Source organism: Uranotaenia lowii, chromosome 1 (assembly GCF_029784155.1).
Source record: "Uranotaenia lowii strain MFRU-FL chromosome 1, ASM2978415v1, whole genome shotgun sequence".
Lineage (NCBI taxonomy): Eukaryota > Metazoa > Arthropoda > Insecta > Diptera > Culicidae > Uranotaenia > Uranotaenia lowii.
In genome coordinates, this window is record NC_073691.1 from 118952945 (window position 1) to 118975225 (window position 22281).

Below are 22281 nucleotides of genomic sequence, written 5' to 3' on the forward strand. Positions count from 1 at the left end.
GTGTGCAATAACTACCGTCAAACGGGGCATCATGCAAAAGCAGGGTTAAATGCAACATTTGTATACCACAACACTCATTCAATTTTTATTTCAATATACTGTAGTAAAGTTATCATTGAATGATAACAAATTAATGATGACATAGTTTTTAACGTTGTGAAAGAGTTTTCTAAAGTTTTTGATTCTCATATAAAATTTAAAAAATCGAGTAATAGATGTCCAAATTTTTACATTTCTCGATGCCGTAAAAAACTTTAAACTGGCTTAATGATATCACCTACAAACTTTATATTGCTTTCATTATCCAATACCAACACTGTTGGTGTATAAATATTTTTCGAACAATCACCAATTTTTTTTAAATAAATATTTTTATAATTCAGTTAGTTGACTGGGGCAAAATACAACAAAATGCAAATCAGAACTAAATCTCATAAATCGCGTTTCTATATGCTGGGATATGATTGTTTTACATTATTTGTTTGTTAACATTAAAATTTCATCCATCCTAAGATTTATTTACAAGATTTAAGATTATAGAATATTTTATAGTATTTTTTACCCCTAAATGTATGCAGCAGATTAACACTTATTTGTTGAAAACATTTTTGACAGAAAAAATGTTAAGTTTAATTCGAACATATCAAAAATTACTGCAATTGGTGCTTTATGCATTATGACATGAAAAATGTATCAAAAACTTTAAATTTTCAAACGTTTTCATTTGATTTTTCATTAATTACAGAGTTTGTTGCAACTTACCTATTTTTCTTGGTAGGGTGAAAATCGCATGTTTTTGTAAATTTAGAATTACTGGTCAACCAATAATTTTTCTGACTACGTCAGTTTGGTGTCCCATCAATCTTAAAACTTTTGATGTACAAGAGGTATGATAATATGATAAGGTATGATAAGCATTAAGATTTCAGAAGCCATAGAAGTTGAAAAGTGTTGCATATTGCCCCAGTTGACGGTAGTAAATGAGATAGCAGCAAAATAAAGTGTCCCATTTCTAAAAGAACTAAGATTTATGCCATTTATTCTATGTATATAGTTTCAGTAAATATATAAAATAATGTGTATGTATATATTTTCAATTTATAGTAGGGACAAAATAAGCACCGGAACAAATTTCAAGCCCTTTAAATTACACTCGGAGTTGAATCATCGCGAGTTCACCAGTTTGCAAAATAATAATTCGAATAAAAAGTACCAAGCGCTTCATAGGACTTTTTGATACATTTTTTGTTATACAGTATGTTGTTAAAATGGTAAAATTAAAGAAAAAAACAAAAATAATGGAACGATCTTACCCAAAACTACCGAAGCTTGACGAATATACAAATACCATCAAGTCACCATTCACCGCCCAGACACCATTTACCGCCCAAAATCACCCTTTTGTGTGTATTTTGAAAAAACTGGGATGTTTTCTCCAAAAATAAGACCTGTGTTCTGATTCGGCATCATTGTTCGACCATTTCACTGAAAAAACATCACTTAATTATGCTAACTATAGCCGGAAATAAAATATTTGGTTTTTCGTTTCCGGTCAAATTATTGAATTCGACGCCTGTTAGCGAACTAAGCATTACTGTGCTCCTAGGGTAAAAAGGGTTTTTGTTTACTAGATAGTACCTATTTGACCTAAAATTGACTTGAAACGATAGTTTTATTTTCGTAGAATAGATTTGCATTGGAAAATTTTCGATTTTTTCAATAGTTGTTGTTTTTTTAAGCGTTTAGTGATGGGCGGTAATTGGTGTATAAAAAAAGTGTGTGTTCCTAATGACCGGTCAGGAAAAATTTCTTTGTTTTTAACGCATGTACTATGTCAAATGTGTAAACTGTAAGAAGCATTTAGTTTGATTAGGTAAGAAAATGATGTTTTATCGCTGAAAGTAACCGGTTACTTGAGGCTGTTTGCCGGGAATCATCATTTTGTTTGTCAACGCACTTTGTAAAAATTTGCGGAAAAAATTTCACAAAATGTATTCTCTCAAGATCCAAAATATGGTTTTTAAAGCTTGTTACATGGAAAATACTAAAAAGAACAGTTTCCGTGTTGTTAGATAGTTTTTCATTAAGAAAACATTATCGATACCCGAAAAAGTCGAGTGGGCGGTAATAGGGCCAGTTGAACACCCCAAAGTTCAGTTAATTATTTTGAAAAACGTACATTTTTCGCATTCCACTAAATTTTTTATTGAAAGTAGAGCAGTTTTGCGATGTATTGGAAAAGAAAGCGAATAAAAATCTGCCGTCGTTTTTTTATTACACATGTTTGAAGTTGAAAAACCGCTTAACTGGGCGGTAGATGGTGACATGATGGTATGTTGTTTAATTAAAGCAATCGATGGCAGATCTGGGACCATTTTCCGGCAACGATGACATTTCCTGAGGACAGCAATCTTCTGAATATATAAAGCTTCTCGGTTGTGATATTAATTTAATTTTTTCGCCGAATCAAATTCAAATTCAAATTCCTTTTGAGATTTTCTCAATCCAAGCTTAATTTTTTCTTAACTTTCCCATGAACTTCTTCAAAAGTTTTTTGTGCAATTCTAACACGTAACTTTTACATAAACGATTTCTGTGGAAACTCCTATCATTAAACAAATTTGGTTGTTGAAAATTTGTCATTTTTTATGAAATTAGCACGGTATAAATAGACAAGGTAGGCTACTAACGCGAGTAAACAACTCGTTTGAATGTAAACACGTGACGTCATTACTATCTTCGAATAGCGTGCCAGGCAAGAAGTTTTGAGAGCGTAAGAACATGCTGCATACACCGAGGATCACTAGATGGATAGTAATGACGAAATTATCGGGAAGATATCACCTTATTATATTGTACACCGTGTGAAATAAGTACGAAATTTGCGGAGCCGAAAAACGTGTGATGACATTTTTTCATACGCCTACTTCCTCTCCATTTTCTTTCTTCACGTTTCAACTAATTTATTGAAATCTCCATAATATACTTAAAACTTCTTTTATTTCCCCTTCGGGGTTTTCAAAAAGGAGGGGTGGGAGGAGGGAAGGAAATGAGTGGTAGTTTGATATATTTATGTTCCGTCCTAAGAGTGTGCACATATTTTAAGCACAGAGAACAGACGTACATACTAGCCTGTAAAAATCTCAACGACTTTTTTGTTCCTGTTTTTTTTTTTGGCTGGATTACCAGATATCTCAAAAGACACGTAAGAGAACTGTATATACATAACAGCAATGAAAACAAGAAAAACATATCTGAAATTCAGTCAATTTTCAAAAAGTCTTATGAGGTTTTTGAAGAGTTTCGAGGAAATTATGAAGTTTCGTCAAACATTCGTTGAATTGCAAAACGGTAATTTTCACTTTAGCTTTTAGCTATTTCCCTCTAACTTGCTTGCACAACTAAATGTGTTTTAACAAGAAGCAGCAGCAATGATACATGAAACTACCCGTTTATAAACTGCTGAACTGCGTGGGACTGTGGGAATGTTAATAGAACATAGCTGGATGGTTTCTCTGAATCCAATAACCGTTTAATAAATGCGAAAACCCAGCTAAAGCTGTGAATTATTTCGGTATATCATGTAGTGAAATACATGTATATGAATATGACAATTCTACATAGTTTTCTAAAGATTTTTTTTTTAGCATGTACGTTCTATGTGTCACTCCAACCTTGAAGGGCAATGAGCTATGAATTTTGATCAGAATCAACACACAGACCAATAAAAACTGTCCAAAAAACTTGTGTAATCGAGTTAATCTTAATAGTTGCAGATCTTCATTCGAGAATCAAAATATCAACAACAACATGGTGGGATTATAAGGCTATATATTATTCTTGAATGTGAATCAAAATTCAATGTCACCTTCTGTGGGAGAAAAATGTCGTTTCGCCTAGTCAGTAAAAAAGGTAAAATTAACCGAGAAGATGTTATTTTTTCCACTTTGCAACTTAGGCAACGGAATGAAAGATAAAAAACTGCAACATAACTGTACCTTTTTATTCAGCTCAATTCAGGTAAACTTCACCTTGCTACGAGGTGAGTTTCATCTCGGAGAAGTAAAAGTTACCTTTTTGGATTTCACGACCGTTCACCTTACTGTCTCGGTAAATTTTACTTTTTTATTATTTTCCGTGTACAGTAAAACGTGGTTAAACCTCTTCATAAACCGTACCAAAGCAAAACAACAAATTATAATGCACTCTTACCAACCAAAGCACACAAAACGAACGATTATCTTGAGTTGCAATCTTTTCGCAAAATCTGACAAGACACACACAAACCCGCGCGGTGGCTGGTTAAATGAAATTGAAAAGGCTAAAGCACTTGAGCCGAGCCGTCATGTTTTGCTTGCTCGCTTTGGCGCTCGATGGCGAAAGATTTTCCTGGCCCGGCTTGGTGGGTTGTGCAATCTTCGAAACGTGTGATGGGTTCTGCAGTTTACTCCACTCTGATTCTGAGGCAGTGTTGCCTGCAAGGATACTAATTTCATTCACACATTTGAAATTTTGACATGTATTAAACATTTTGAACCTTTTAATTTGGGTTTTGAAAAGAATTAACATTAGAAATTATTTGTTTTGATTCTCACATAATAATCTAGTCGTCAACTTTAAAGCGCAGTCATCAAGATATCCGATATTTTATCATTTTTTCGTTTGTTCTTAAATTTGGCATGTGCTCTGTCGATGCCCGGTTCTTTTGATTGAGAAAATTGGAACAACCAAAAAACTGGACATGGACATATGATTCCCAAAAACATCATCGTTGCTGGTCGATCTAATCGACGCCTGCAGTTTATCTTTGCGCTTCGAAATTGTGTATGAACATCAATAGGTTTCCAGATCCAGAGGTACACCGCGGTTGAAGGCTGGCTCTTCGACAAACAATTCAGTTTCGGAAAAAGTCACAACATAGTGGATGCCATGCAGTGTTGAGCCAGAAAGGAGCCTACCACGGAACATCAAAGAAAGTTCAAACTTGTATATTTTTAAGAGGTTGACATTAAATCATATAAAACAGACCATATAAAAAAGACTAATCCTTAAAAGGATCATATAATAGTGATGAAGTTCTGACGAAGCATCAGATAGAAAACTGTACGGCGATGGACATACGGGGGAGTAGGACGAATAAGTCGTACAAAATAGATAAAATAAGTAAACATACATACTATCCTTAGGATAAACTGTCCCTTCCACTCCTAAAGATGCGTTAGGGGTGGAGGAAGCACCCAAATGAGCCTGTGGGACCATCAATAAAAAAAAATAAAAAAAATAAAAAAAATGGTGGAATTATCGGTATAAGATTCTTACGGGGTTGGCATTAACAAGCTCTCTGAATATTAACTGGCATTGGCCTTCCAGCGCAACCGTTTTCTAAATGATGGATTTGGGCGGTAGATGGTATCTGGGCGGTAATTGGTTGCTTGATGGTAATTGCCATTTTATAAAATCTTCAAAGAAAATTTTTTTGTTGCACAACTTTGTCGAGGACCGTTACTTCGTATATTATTGGCCAAAAGTAATGGCTTTCTCTGGATCAGTTTATTGATCAGTACTATCAAAATTGACATGAATTGAGTGATCTGAAAAAAACGCGAGATGGTTCATGGATCTTTTTCCAAAATGCTCAGTTTCAATAGGACACTTGGTCGTTTCAAATAAAGTTTTCATTTTCCAAACGATTGGCATCACGGTAGTTTAATTCATCATTCCGAGGCCCATTCAGACAAGTATTTGACTGGAGAAGAGTGAATAACAAAAATCACGCCACAAACAAAACCGCCAACGTAGCCATTTTTCTGTAATTCTGCCTCAGCTTCATTTTTATTTTTCACGGATAATCCCGCGAACATTGATCCACCTTCGTTCTGTTCTGCTCTGTTATGTGGCTGGAAGGAATGGCGTAGGTCGTTCCATGCCGCACCTCTCCTTTGTAAGTTGACGGACGGAAGAAAATCAACTCGCCTCGATTTGCGCCATTTTCACCTTCAGGGAGGCTCATCGTGCCAAATGGAAATGAAATTCAGGAAAGTTATCAAGAACCGTCACACTTTGACTGGTGCTCTCCGAAGAGCTAACAAAAAAAGGAAATACGAAACCGTAAGGAACGGCCAACCAAAACCAATCCTGGACCAGTTCACCGGTGTTGATGGGAATTGACAGTGAAATCCCAAGGTAAAGATATAATGTGTGAAAACGATAACGAAGACAGCAACGAGACGGGACGGACGAACGAGGTGAGAAGCAAAGTAGAAGTTTGAACGATGAAAACCGGGCAATCGGCAAAGATAAAACAATATTTGCTTCTAACCTGCTGGAATTGCTGAAGGAGAAAAACATTCTTTTCCCAACCTGATTCACACGCATTCCTGCCATATAAGCGGAGATGAATAATTTATCAACGTAGGAAAATGTCCCTGTAAAAAAATAAACCTGAGATCCCTCCTTACCGTTCGTCCCTTCACGGCAATCACGATTCAATTTTGCAAAACAAAAACTTACCTCAGCCAAGCAATCAGTGAAAACCGAAATCAAGTGGAAAGTTTTTGTATTTTTGATGAAATTATGTTTGCCGCACACGAAATACAAGTTTTCCGATTTGAAAGTTTCAATTTCTTGAACTTTTTTATTGTCTTTTGTTGTTGTGTCGGTGGAGCGTAGTTCATTAAAAATTTAAAACAATATCTGGTTAAAAGCGTTTTCCTGGCCTGAGAAGAACTCTCGCCTCGCCGCCCGACCAATATGGTTTCGAAATCGAATGCGATCACGTTGCATATAGATTGCCCACTTTCGGTTACAGAATATTTGAACCTTATATTTTTTTTAAATGAATTTAGGTAGATGACTCTACACAATCATGTTTTGCTCGAATCACTTACTAAATCATAATACATTTTGTATGTTTCATTTATCAATGCGAATTGTAACCGATAAAATACCAAATAAATATAATCGTGCGGGACTGAGATGGGCCGAAATATTACGTGAATTATCCCAAATTATCCTATCATTCAGTATGAGCGTTAAGAAATGCCATCTAATCTAAGGTTGCCAGAATATTTTCAGCATTTTTTGATTTGATCAATGAAAATTTAAAACACTGCTATTACTTTGCTGATGCTTATAAAAAACTTTTCATTACAACTAAAACTGAAATATGTACATCAATCACATTCCAGTGTAAAAGTCCATTTGAAAAAATCTAGCAATCACTGTTTATCGTATTTTGCCACGTTCAAGGTGGCATTAAAGTAAGTTTATAGTTTCGATGCGGCGTAAACTTAATTACCGGCTACGGTTCAAAGTCGCAATTAATAGCTGGCTCAACCTTGGTGAAGTGGAAGCTTCACTTAGCAGAAACGCCCTCAGGATGTCGTTAAACGACATAGTATTTTTTTTAATCGCTCGGATATTTACTTCGGTACATCATACGGAACCGCCAATTGAATTCAATTGTATACTTACTTTATTAAACAGAAAGAAGTTATGTTGAAAGCGAATGGTTCCAAAATATCATAAAATTGAAAGGTAGGTAATATGTATTCCATGGAACTACGTAGATAACAGGCCCGTACGCAGGACCTATTGATGGGGGGGAGGGGGTCGGTGGGTTCAAAATTGAAATTTTGCTAAAAATAATAAATAGCTAGAAATAATATATAAATCGATGATAAGTTTTACTGACACAATTCAAAGTCAATCTGAATCAATGTTTTAAATCAATGCGATTTCCATTAAGTCATTAATACCTAAATCAATTAAAATGATAATCCTTATTATGAACTGGAAATTTGCTTGAAAATAAATTTTAATCAGTCTAGTTTACAAATTTGTAATTTATATTTGAGAAACGCCGGAAATAAAGAGTTTGAAGTTTCGGACATAAGAATCAGTGCACATTAATATAATATATAAAATAAAATACCAGATTCAAATAGAAATCAAATCCCAATTTTAAAATTAATTCAGGCCATGTTACAAATTAACCGTGAATTATAATTTTTCAGCAAAATGATAATAATTAAAATTATTGATTATTTAAATTCAAATTTCTTTTTTTTTATTTTAAATTAAAGGGATTATAAAACAATATGTTCAATTCATCATTGAAAGCCTAACAACGTACAGGTTGGAAAAGGTGATTCTTCAGTAAGGAACTGATAGAAATAAAAATAAGGAATTATAAATATTGAAACACGGAGCATATACTAATTTACTTAACAATGCGCTTTAAAATTCAGATTTTTTGCTGTAACTTCGAGCCATTTTTTCTTACGTTTCATAGAATAATTTTTAAAAAGAATGATCAATTCAAAAAAGATTACCGTAAACTGGGGGAACTTTGATCAGCGGGTAACTTTGATCAACATGACATTTTTGCAGAAAATCATCATTAACTAAGTTAAAATATCTGAAAACTGTTAACTACGTTTGAAAGCCTGTAAATTAAGTTACAAATAAGCTTAATTTAGTTTTTATTAGGAGATTTTTTATATTACTTTAAATATAAATTTGAAATCTTAAAATATCTGGTTTTTTGAAGGCTCACAAACAAACATCTCTCCTGATCAAATTTAAGCATTTAGGAGCAAGTGGCTGGTTTAATGTGAAAGTTCAACTTTTTTCTAGGTTTAAGTTAAGTTTAAGTGTTATTTTTATGGTAAATTGATGATAATTTTTTGACATTAAACAAACGGTCATTTTCCATGAAAAAAAACGTATAGAAAAAATTGGCTTAAAGCCCCTAACAAATGGTTAAGTTTGAAGATAAAAAAACATGGGAACAGTACGAGGACTTGGGAATTTCATGAAGGTAAAATTTTATTAGTTTTTGAAACCAAAAAATATTGGTAAATGTTTATAAATTTTGCCCCTAAATGTATGCAGCAACATTGTCCATTTCGATTCTCTTGGTTTTTGAAAGAAAACGTTGAAAAATTCAAATGAGTTCAAACAAAAAATTACTGTTATCGATGTTTTGACCCTTCTGTGCTGAATGGTATCAAAACAATAAATTTGAAGATGTTGATATACGTAAAAACCGTAGTGATCAAAATTACCCCGAAACTCGATATCTGGTTTTGTAAGAAACATTTTATTATAACCACCAATGTCATTTGAATTTACTGCAATCAATGATCATGTTTAATACTCCTCACCACAATAAGGGTTTTAAAGCTTTTAGGAATTACGAAAAAGCAACCCCTTCCAAAATATTCAAAAATGAATGAAAAAAGTGATCAAAGTTCCCCCAGTTTACGGTATGTAAAATAATAAAATAACAGTGAAATATTTTTAATTGTTGAGCGCGAGTTTTATAGTTTAAAGTTCAAAGCTCTGAATATTTTGTCACCATCTTTCGGAATATTAGGTTTTTTATTTCTTGTCAAATATCTAGATTTAATGGCAGCTTATTTTTCAAGACAAAAAATTCAGGATAAAAAAAAAGACAAACTTATAAAAAATATTACAAAAAAAATCAAAAGTTTGACAATAAAAACTCGGCAAAAAACAAGTTCTTTAAATCTAGTTAATTTATTTGAAATTTAAAACAAATGTGAAAATTAAAAGATAACTATGTATTTCTTGTCAATAATTTAGATTTTATAGAAGCTTATTTTTAAAGACAAAAAATTCAGGATTCGTGTTGATTTGGAATGGCATTTCAGTCAATGATGTTTGTTATTAATAATAATACAATATAGTTTGCATTATATTGAAAAAAAATTCAGGATTGAAAATCAAAGACTTATAAAAAAAAATACAAAAAAAAAAATCAAAAGTTTGGCAATAAAAACTTGGCAAATAAAAAAAACAAATGTGAAAATTAAAAAGATAAGTTTTTCAACGATTTTGAAGGAAATTTTCGAAAAAACGTTTTGACACTTTGAAAAATTATTTCAAGAATTTTATTGATTAAAGAGCGAACACGAAACTATTGCGTCACATTCAACAGGGCATAACTTTTTTACTATTGGGTAAAAATCAAGCAAATTTTGCACATTTTCTCATTGATGTGTATTGTTTACATGCTGTCAAACTCTAAGTTTCGATTCAACGAAAATGGAGGTAAACCAACGCAAGTCGAAAAAACAAATTCTTTACAAACACCTGGAATTTTCTGATCTGTCGCACCGGCAGTTGAGAAAAATATTGAACATTCACCATTCAACCGTCTACAGAGTGTTGAAGCGGTTACAGGAGCAGTTGACGTTGAACCACGGCAGAGGAGCTGGAAGAAAACCGGGACCGGAGAACAAAAAGACGGAGGGAAAGGTGAAGCGGATGATTAAAGCAAATCCCAACGTCTCAAGCCTTGATTTGTCTAAAAAGATCGGCATGTAGAAGAGCTACGTTCAGAATGCAAAGAAGAGAGCTGGACTACATACATACAAGGTAGAGAACTTCCCAAACCGCAATGAGCGACAACAATCGATGGCTAAAACTCGGGTACGGAAGCTCTATTTACGATAAGATGATGGCAAAATATGACTGCGTGATGGACGACGAAACGTATACAAAAGCCGATTTTAAGCAAATTCCGGGGTTGGAGTTTTTCACCGGCAAGAGCAAGCTCGATGTGGACGACAAATTTAAGAAGAAGAAAATGTCGAAGTTCGCCTCCAGGCCAGGCAGGCCATCTGCTCTTGCAGACTGAGGAGAGAGTCTTTCGTGACAAAGAGCACAGTAAATGGCGAGATCTACAAATCTGAGTTCCTTTTCCGTTCTTGCAGCAGCACGACGAAGCTACGCTATTTTGGCCAGATTTGGCATCATGTCACTATTCTTAAATTGTCCTGGAGTTGTACAGGACATGAACCTGTCAAACCCTCCGGAACTGTGCCCGGAAAAGTAGTACTGGGCAATAATATAGCGGCAACTTCGGAAGAGCAAGAAGACATTGAAAGACGAGAAGAACGTGTTAAAAAAATGGAAAAAAAAACTCAAAAACTGGTACCGGATGACACTGTAAAAACTTTGATGGAGGACATCGAGCGAAAATGCGTTCAATTTTACACTCAAGGCTCCATCGACTAATTTTTCTTTTGATTTTTGAAGTTAATGTATGTATAAAACTACTCTGAAATTTTGGTTTGATTCTTAACATCATAAGAAAATTGGCATGACATTTTCGGTGTCGCAATAACTTCGTATTTGCCCTTTACTCAAGGAAAGAGCACCTTTGTTTCAAAAAATTTTGGTTGATGATTGGCGCTCCGAACTCTTATCTTTTGTCAGATTTTTTTTTGTCACGTCCGGTTTTGTGATATGATATTAATGAGTTTTAAAATGAAGTTGAGTTGAGTTAATAGTTAAATCAATCATTGACAACTGATGAACTAGCAAATCTACATGAAATGAAAGAAAAACTGATCCTTAATTTGTTTATTTTACTTCATTCAATTGAGGAATAATATGTTTATGGAAATAATTTTAAGTTTTCTAAAAAAGTTAAATTATACAGTTTAAAAATATAGTTTCCAGTATTAATGACATTACTGAAGAAAGTTTAAAAAACCAGGTTTTATTTCATTCAACAAATTTGTTAAATCCTGCAAAACGATTTGATGTTTGCTTTAAAAGATATCTAAAATTCAATTTGGTTGAAAACTTTTTAAAAACCCCTTTTAATTGTGAAGAAAAAAAAATTCAATTGAGTCTGAAATTGGTTTCTTGAAGAATATTTCATATTCGCATAAACGATTTTTCAATAATAAAAAAAAATATAATTAAGTACTAGGTTTCAGATTTTTATTATGCTAATTGTATTGACTATCGTAAGTATTGAACACCTGTCTCGTGGTTTATAACTTGTTGATGTGTAAAATTTGTATTCGATGCATGAGTTTTGAAGTTAAAGTATTTGGTTTAAAACTATAAACTTATTTAGTTACACTTCTTTAAAAAACCAGTCTTAAGGTAGGGTTTTTGTGTTGCAAGATTTGATTTTCAATATAAAAGGCACTTTGAACTGAAGTTCTTAACTTACAAGAAAAAAAAATAAATTCGTGCAGGTCATATAGTGTCGTAAAATGCTATGTCTTTGTCCTAGAGTGGTTCAGGACAAAATTCCTCCACAGGCGAGCCAACTTATTTTTGAAAGCCTTTTGGGATCAATAAATTTTCGGTTACTTAAGCAAATTAATTTCTTGATCTGAAAATTTTAATTGAAAAAAAAACCTTCATTGGGGGGAGTAAACCCCTAAAACCCAACTGTTCGCACGACCACGGTGGGTAGGGATACCATTTTTCAGCGGTTGAAATATTGCTTATTTCGAATCTCATATCTTGGACGTTTTAAGTCAAGAGAAGTTTAAAAATACAGTAGGGCTAAGAAATAACTTTCCACAGCGACAATCTCACTGGGATGTACCAAAAAGAAAATTTTAAAGTGAATTTTAATCTGTAGTTTTGTATTCGATTTCTAAGCTCTTATCAGCCTTTGGTCGCTGTAATAAATAAACAAACTTAAAGCCGCGACTAAGTCAGACAGCTCAGTGGATGAATTTCGTTCCGAAGGCAGCAGTAGTTCCTATATTGGTATTTTTTTTCACAGCTTTAGTGCTTCGTTCGAACACTTCACAGCATAACTTTGATAACGCTGGGGAGATGGTGTGGAAAACACTTTAGACCAGGGGTGAGCAACCTTTTGCAGCAACGGGCCAAATTGAATTTGATATATTTTCGGCGAGCCGCTCAAAAAATAACATTTCTAAATACAAAATTGAAAAACTAACATAAACTAGTCGTTATTTCTTTCCATTAAGAATATTTTTAGCCTGGAAAACATATTCTATTTGTAAAATATAAATTTTATACTTTTTTTTGATAACTTTTGCAGCAATTTACTGTGAATTCTTAAGAAGTTTCATACTTGGTTATGAAAGCTCACGCGAGATTTATTAATAGTTGGCAGAGCTTTGCGTCATTTTTTATAACGACAAATTTTTGACGATTAAAAGAAAACAAGAATTTAAAACCTTTTTTTAATGCGTGATGAATAATTTCAGCCAAAGTTGAACAAGTACCTGCATATTTTCTTTGTCATAGGTCATGGCTATTGCCGCACTCGTTCACACGTAATTGACATGACTGGTACTTAACCCTCCAAAGCTGTTCGGGCCAATATGACCCGAAGCGCATATTTATTCAAATGTTCTTAAATTCTTAATCATCATTACAATATACTGAAGAACTGAGATTTTTAAGAGATCAAGTATGTTCTATGTTCGACAACATCATGGCTGGCTGAGTGTTGCCATCTTGCTTCGTCTTGTGATAGGATATGTTTTATATAGTTTTTTTTTTTCAAACATAAATATGATATGCGGTTGCGCTGGGAGGGCAATGCCAGTTATAAGAAAGCTTGTTAATGCCGGGCAGGCATAGAATCTTATACCGATAATTCCACCTCCAAGGAAGTTCTTTATTGGAGTAGAGTTGTTTTAGGTGTTCGGTGTTTTCGGTGATAATGAATAGATGAGGGACTGTTGCATTTTTTTTTTTCAATAGTAAAATAAACTGATGCTCCAGAAAAGTAAGTAAAATAAACTAAAAGATTCAGAAAACCACACACGTCGAGAATCAGTTGCAGGTGGGATCCCTAGACAATATTGAAGAATGCTGAAGATATTCTCATGAATTGTCTTAAACCTCTCAGTAGTCTTGCAAAATAAAGATAAAAACTTCCAACAGATCGCAGGTTGCGACATAGTTTCTGCCTCAGGTCAAACCAGGTTTTTTCAGAAAAAAGAACTTACATTCCCATATTTATGCTGGACTGGTCGGTCGAGAGAGTTTCAATAACAAGTTTTTTGTTTTTCCTGATCCTGTCCCGACAGTAAAAGGCAATCTGTGTGCATTCGGATGGTTGTCAAGAGACTGAGGCAACAAACAGTGTTTGTTGCTGGTTCAAGTCAGTGGGTCCCTACTGTTCAACCTTAGTAATTTGATACGGTGCAGGTTCACTATTGAAGAATAAGCACCAGGCAATCAACTGTATTTTGTTAATTTTCATCGCTTCAACATGAATACCTAATCGCGAATCGATTAGTTTCACAATATACCTAGTGGTCAATGTGTATGTACTGTAACTAATAAACGGCATTCTACTGTTTAAGTGGTTGCTTGGATGGACATTGTTTGAAATACCATCGCAGTCTCGCTGGAGGTTGACCAGAAGTACTGTCCCAGTAGGCCGCGCTATTAAATAGTTGTACGAACAGATTACGGTCCCTTTCCGAAACCTGTTTTGAACTCTTTCTCTCTCCTGTTGGATGAACACCCAAAATCACGAAAAAAAACTCGCCGGCAATGAAGAACAATAATACAGTTGATGAGTCTCTTTGAACCAGTTGCAGGGCAGATTACCCATTTTAGGAAGTCTGATTTTACCGCTCATTCTGCTCACGTCGGCATTCGTTGGGAAGGATCCCAACGAATTATGTGAAACAACCATTTAGACGCGAAATTACTCCATTTCACTCTGGTGCCTCATCAATCCACCCAGATCTAAAGATTACCGCAGAGATTTCCTCCCAGATTCAGATCGGCAGTAAATCATCACGTCAATACCTTTATACCGAGTCCAGCACACTTCACCTAAAAGTGACTTGCATGGCTGAATAAATTTGTCGTATAACTTTTGCTCGTCTATAGCCCTTATACTAAATACTAAAACAACGGCTATTCTGCCTTTGAGATAGGACGTCGTTTTATCTGATTCACCGCGTTTCGTTTGCCCGGTACAACCAGCACCGAAATGCACGTCTACCTTCCTCCTCTAAATTTAGCCTTTTTCGAGGAGAAAATAATGTGCTGGGATAAATCATGTGTCACTAGAGTTAGTCGTAGTAGAGGTAGGTAGATATGCACGATGCTGCCAGGCACTTGGGAGTGAAGCGACACTGCTTTCTCATAAAACATGTTTTACGCGTCGCTCTCCTCTTAGCTCATTTTCTCGATTTCCCACTTGAAACCGCTTAACTCGCCAGATTCGTTGCTATCAAAAATTACGCTTCTCACGATCATATCGCAGTCATTTACGGTCCCGGAAGAAATTGGCGATTCTCAGGGGGTTTTCGACTTCTCGTTGCATAACCAATACTAATAATAGCGGTTTTCCATGAAGTTACTCATCTTAGCATGACCATGTCTCTCAAGAGACACAACAAACGTTTAAAATTCTTGAGTGTTAATTTGTCCCTGAGATAAACTAATAACACGTACAAAGCAGCAGTGGTAGAAGTTTGTGATGCTATTGGCAACTGTGGCAGATTGCACTCTGCCAATTGACGAGTACCTACTGTTCGCTGTCAACTTACTTACTTCGCTAGAAGAAGAATCCCATTCGTCATCTTCATCGCTATCTCCAGTAGACGTTAAAATTACATCACAAAACTGCGTCTTGATGGGTACATAGAAATTAATTGGGATATATTTTTAAACGATTCGAACGGATTCATTGCGCTAAAATTAGAGTAGTTTTGGAACTGAAGCACCAAGAAAAAAGAGAATTGTTGTGTATTGGATTGAAGAATGGTTTTGTGATGATTTTTTACAGTTACACAAATTTATTTGCTGACAGGTTTTAGTAAAATAGAAATATTCTTTCCTAAAGTTGAGAAGTAGAGTGTCCATTTCCCGGCCATTTTAGCGTTCCCAGAAATCAGAAAATCTGACGATCCTTTTCCCAGGAAATCTCGGAATCCCGGAAAAAATGGAAAATGAAGATTTTAACACTCTACTGCATATGAAACCTTATCTATATGGTATTTTTTAAATGTCATGTAGTAGTATTGCAAACATTTCAAACTTTCTAATGCCTCAGAAATTGATTCAGCAATAAAAAAAAACCAGACTCAAAAACAAGGTAAGTTAAATGTTACACTTTAACTTGCTGTAAAATTTGAAGTAATTGAGAAACATTTTTCACTATCGATAGAAGTTTTATAGCTAGCTTAGGGTTATTCATCAAATCTCGTAAATTTTCAGATAACTAGTCTTTTGTTTCAAAATACGTCATTTCTTTGCCGATGATTTTGCTACTATTAACAGTTTGCGAAACGGAAGCGTTTTCGAAGCGTTTCTTTATAGGAATTGCTTGATGTAATAGATTATTTTTCGTTTTCCACTTTTCACTATGTTGTCGAACGAAAATACATTTTTTCATATATCAAGGTAGAACGAGGTAGAACTATCATTTTCATTGCTCAATCTGATCAATTTTTCCAATTTAGATCGTGAAAAATTTCAGTAATTTGGCACTTTCTTTTGGCTTCGAGAATCCCCGGGTTTTAAGCGATTCCCGGGATTCAGGAATTCCCGATTTTTTTTTTTATTCCCGGGAATTTCTGGGCAGGACAGTGGACACTCTATTGAAAAGTAGGTATTTACAATGACACATGAAAATATATGGTGGGTGACTATTTTTTTATAATTTCTGAGATAGCTGGGTAGACCGCTTTGAAGTTGACCGCGAGGCCGCAACGCAAAGGGGGTCCAAGATGAAACTGCCACACACAAAATTGATTCGCAAAAGTCGAGTTTTCATCCGATCGCCATCAAGTTTTCAGGGATTGAAAAATAACTATTAAACAATTTACTCGTATTTTATTTACAGTCCATACGCAAATGCCCACACCTTGGCCTTAACCACGGCCATAAGTTTCTGCACAACCTGTGAATCAACCGTTTTTTGCATGTAAACCCATACTTTCTTCAGTTCCTCGACTGTCTTCAATACCTTAGGTCGTTTAAGAAGGTGCTGCTCCATAATCGCCCAGAACTTCTCGATGGGACGGAGCTCCGAAGTGTTGAACGTTTTCGGCACGAAATTGGCCTTATTGTCCGCATACCACTTCAGCACGTCCTTGGTGTGGTGGCATGAGGCCAAATCCGGCCAGAAGATTCTTGGGACGTTGTGGACTTTTAGGAGAAAAAGCAGCCGCTTCTGGAGGCACTCTTTCATGTACATCTACTTGTCCGTTCATCGTGTCCTGGGTCACGAAAGGTGCACTCCGCTTTCCGCATGTGCAGATGGGTTGCCAAACCAGGAATTCATTCGCAAATTTCGACATCTTCTCAGTGCGGACATGCTCCGGGACGCTGAACTTATCTTTGGCCGTGAAAAACAGGTTACCGGGGATCTGTTTGAAGTCGGCTTATACATATGTTTCGTCGTCCATGATGCAGCATTCAACTTTCGTCAGCTTGTTATGGTACAACTTCCTGGCACGGGTTTTGGCGGACTTGTTCTGCTTCTCGTCGCGATTTGGTGCCTTTTGTACCTTGGACGTTCGAAGCCCAGTCTTAGTTTTGGCATTCTGGATAAAACTTCGGCTTATTTAGGTGCAGCTTCTTAGCCACATCCCGAACGGAGGCGTTCGGGTTTCGGTTGAAGCCCCCATTTACGCGGTTGTGATTTTTGGTGTAGTACGGAATACTTTTTCCTTCACTTCTGGGCTTCCGATCGGTGGTCACCGTGGAATTCGCGATTCTCAACGTTTTAGCGATGGAACGATGCGAGAGATCCTTGTTCTCGTGATGAATGCAGAAGATTTTATCACGCAAGGGATGTTCTTTCGACTCCATTTCCGCGAGTTTTGATCACACACAGGACTTTAAAACTTGCTGGATGTAAACAATGCACTACGACCTAAATCCACCCAAATTTTCATTAAATTCTACCCAATGGTTAACAAGTTAGAGCAATTTCATAGTGTGGCAATTTCATCGTGGACTCCCTTTATCTTTTCTTCTGGAGTTTTCGTTTATTAGTAGAGGCAACCTAGTTACCCACGAGTTTTGCCCTAACAGCTGTTATTGTTTTAGTGTATTAATTCAGAAGTTCACCAGTTTTGCCCGAGGTTTGAACCTCAAGCAGGTGGTTGCAACTCGTAGAAGTTGTCGGTGTTGGGGGTGAGCATAAGGGTGATTGTAGCAACCATATATTTGCATTGTCCTGGGTGAAGATTTTTACCTTCAAAAGACCTTGGCAAGAGCAATTGTAGGTCGAAAAGCACTCACCATCTCAAACAGGCTATAAAAACTGTAAAAATAGGATCTCTGGTTAAGAAAGTGACTATAAAATACGGAATTCTGAAACCACATTGTTTCGCTTCTGAACTCGAACCAGTTGGTTCCTTTTTGGTTTAAAAATGTTTTCAAATACTTAACCCACAAAATATCTTCTTTTAAAGCAAATTTTGCGGCAAAATGTACCTTTTTTTGAGCAGTGTCCGTTTTACCCGTCCATTTTTCAAAAGTGTTATTTGCAAGCATGTTTTAGATAGCTATAAAATCAGTCTTGATAAAGGAAACTTGCTAATTCTAATGGTTAATGCGATAGCAAACAACCTAAACTGCCCATCTGCACGAAAACTGGGATGAAAATAGCAATATCTGATTTTATATTGCGATTCTACCTTAGAGTGTCCGTCTTACCCGACTTTCCTCTATTACACATGATCGTGGCATTCACCATATTTAGTTTTCCCATAAAGAGTAGGCGTGAGCTGATCCATCCACAAGCGTTTGTTTTGTGTTGCGGAAATTTCTTTTTTTTTCTTTATTTGGTTATGTCCGAAGAAGTTTATAAAAACTGTTTGCGGTCCCTTGGCTGTTGAACAGTTCCAGGGTCGTGTGTGTACTTATGTGATATGTACCTTATATTAAATTCTACGAATATTAAACCTAATATTAAATTCTAGTAAAATTAAACCTTATATCAAATTCTAGGAAGACTTCTTCAAACTTATAGCTACATGAATAAATTTATAAGTTTAATTGTAAGAAGAAAACAATGCTACAGAGCTACAAGCTGAAATCAATAAACTATTAACAAAATAAAGATGAAAATTGTGTGAAACGGGTTAAAAAAATATTACGCTTTGAACCGTTTAGTCAAGACGTGTCCGTACCTGCTATTGTGCTATTATTTCTCACCAAATTTATATTTCTTCAATAAATTTTAGCCAAAAATATTGCATCTCATAAATTAACATTTCATAAGATACCTAGCTCATTGTTTTCCGTTTATTTTTTTCTCCCTCAACAGCTGAAAGTGATCTGGTGTCGTTTGCTCTGATAAAAAATCACTACAGTACAAAGTACACTATCGAAACCAGCCTTTTCACTGCCGAAACGAGGTCCGAAACCCTCCAGGAGCTGTACGATGCCGCCGCCAGGACCCCGGTTCCAGCCATCGCCGAGATGGATCGACTCGCAGGCTACAGCGCCAACGAACGACGTGGCTCGGATGCCTTCCTATGTACCCCGGTTCTCGGTCTGGCTCGACGGAAACTCAAGTCCACAATTGACATGGAAATCGAAACGAGATTGGTGAGTTTGTTTTTTTTTTTGCCCATATAAAGTCCAATAAGACGCAATCAGTTAAGAATAACAGTATAAGTAAAGGCTTTGTTTTCCCAAGCGCAAGAACATTGCTAAGAATAATTCCAACGAAATTGCCGAAAAACACGTGCAAACCCATAAACATTGTCAGGCAAGCTCGAACAAAACCAGAAAGAAAAAAAACCATCGGTGGATACAGCAAGAATGGTCGTCGGACGCAATATAAACGCTCGCCTGGGGCAATTTGTAAATATGTTTTGTGCTGCGGTGACGGAGGACATTTTTCGCATGAATGAAGCTTCAAATTGTCCATCTGGCTCGTAAAACATTTCTTCTTACGGCACCGCAGTAAAATGGGTTACTTTTGGGGTAAAATTATTTCCCAGCGCTCGGATCCTGTAGGCCTGCTACAGTAAAACTTCCGCTACACGAAGAATTCCCGCCACATTTGAGTTTAGGTTGGTAGAACCACATGGAAGGATAATTATGTTTTTGGTTACGTCTTGCGATTATACAAACCATGATAAAATCGTGTAAAGGCGACTTTACTGTACCTAGTCTTATACAAGTTTAGCTCTTTCGGTTTACTGCGATGCCACACATATGCTGCTACGCAATGTCATACGCAGTCGTCTGGGAAACTTATGCGTTCGGTTATAGTCCGAGTGAAACAATCCAAGGATACCTTGAATCGTGACAGGTACTGGACTCCGTCGTCTCTTACCTACCATGTGATTATTTGGGAAGGACGACGACGGAGGATCGTAAACTTCGTTTAACTATGGTATGCATGGTAAAAAGTTGCGTAATAATTCCTAATTGGACAAGCGTATAACTTGGGAGGCTGACCATCGCTGTGCTCAGACGTGGTTAACCTGAAACTTTGGAAGAAAACCTTGTTTGTATCATACATTTCAGAAGATATTGTATTGAAATAAAACAACGATAAATAAAAATGTTTCTAAAAAAAATCGAAAAACCAATATAATTTGAGAAGAACGTCGTGATTCTAAGTTCACTTGTGGTCTAACACTGGGAAGTCTCGAGGCAAACGAAACTACGAGTTAAAATCATAGGAAAGTGAGCCTTAACTTGGAATGCCAAAATGCATCTTGGTGAGATATATGTCAAGATATAGGGGAGATAAGGGCATAATAGCCACCTTAAGGAAAACGCTTATTTAACCATAGCAAATAGCTATAAATTGGAGGTTACATTATTGTTTCGTGTTCAGACACTTGAAAAGCCTATTTCCAAACGAGCTGAAACTTGAAAAACTACATGAAAACGTTAAAAAATGAATTTTAAAAAAATTTGCCAAAAACTGAAAACCAGCCACTGTACGGGCATAATGAGAACTCAACTCAATGAAGTCAGGTAAGTCGTAGATTCATCAAAAAAAGTAATAACAAAATAATCCAGGTCTGTTTGTAGAATACAAACAATTCACACACGCTCATACTTTATGTTTCTGGTGCTATGTTGGGCTGATGATGCTACTAGCCGTATAATCTATATATATAAAAAGCAATTATCTGTATGTTTGTTTGTTTGTTTGTTTGTTTGTTTGTCCTCTATAGACTCAGCCGCCTTAAGAGCTAGAGATCTGAAATTTGGCATGGATGCTCATTAGGACCAGGAATGATGAAAAATGTTTTTAGATTTTTGGACGACCCCTTCTGAAGGGGGTCGTCCATACAAGACAAATATTGTTTTCACGTTATTGACGTTATTTTACGTCGGATTGTGATGAAAATTTGCAAATGAGTGTTTTGAGAGACGAGCAACCGATTACAGTTATCAAATTTAGGGTCAGGGGTCAGCCAAAGGGGTCGTCCATATTCACTGATTAATGTTTTTGCGATATTAGCGTTTTTATTGATCGTATTGTGATGAAAATTTGCACATGAGTGTTTTGAGAGACGAACAATCCATTACAGTTATCAAATTTAGGGTCAGGGGTCGGCAAAAGGGGTCGTCCATATCCACTGATTAATGTTTTTGCGATATTGGCTTTATTTTACATTGGATTGTGATGAAAATTTGCACATGAGTGTTTTAAGAGACGAGCAATCGATTACAGTTATCAAATTGAGGGTCAGGGGTCGGCCAAAGGAGTCGTCCATATCCACTGATTAATGTTTTTGCGATATTTGCGTTTTTATTGATCATATTGTGATGAAAATTAGCACATGAGTGTTTTGAGGGACGAGCAATCGATTTCAAGTTTCGAATTGCGGATCAGAAGTCGGCTGAAGGAGTCGTCCATACCCAACTTTAATGTTTTTGCGATTTTGACGTTATTCTACATTGGATTGAGATGAAAATTTCCGCATAGGAGTTTTGAGGGACGCTCTTTTGCTTTCAGGTTTCAAATCTTGACTCAGGGGTCGGCAAAAGGGGTTATTATCTGTTCACTGTTTTTACGATATTCTCTTGATTGAGCATAGAATTGTAATGAAAATTGACACATGGGAGTTTAACAGAAAAGATAGCTGATTTCAGGAGTCAAGTTTTGAATCGTGGTAAAAAAGGCCGTCCATGTTAGTTGCTCACTGTTTTCGCGATATTGTCGTGATCATGCATCGGATTGAGATGAAAATGTTCAGATGAGGGTTATAAACTATGAGCAATTGACTCCAGGTAGCATGTTCCGTGTCAAGGGTCGGCGAAAGGGGCGTCTATATTCACTGTTCACTGTTTTCAAGTTCCTGACGTTATTTTACATATAATTTGAAAAAAAAAATGGCACAAGGGAGTTGTGAGGAACGTAAAATTGGTTTTAATTATTAAATTTCGGGCCACGAGACAGAAAAAAAGGGTTTCATTGAAAGTTCAGTGTTTTGTGCAATGATTTTCTTCGAGGCAGTTATTGATACCAATTTAAGTGTGAAGGTCAAGCAAAAGAGTCGTGCACAT

General features: G+C 35.9%; 1 protein-coding gene across 1 annotated transcript in view; it reads left to right on the forward strand.

The window, feature by feature from the left end:
• LOC129739372 (uncharacterized) overlaps positions 1-22281 on the forward strand; it is a 108601-nt gene that overhangs the window by 65260 nt on the left and 21060 nt on the right. Inside the window, exon 2 of the mRNA XM_055730780.1 lies at positions 19067-19350. Within this exon, the coding sequence (XP_055586755.1) occupies positions 19067-19350 (284 nt within the window). The remainder of the gene's footprint in view (positions 1-19066; positions 19351-22281) is intronic.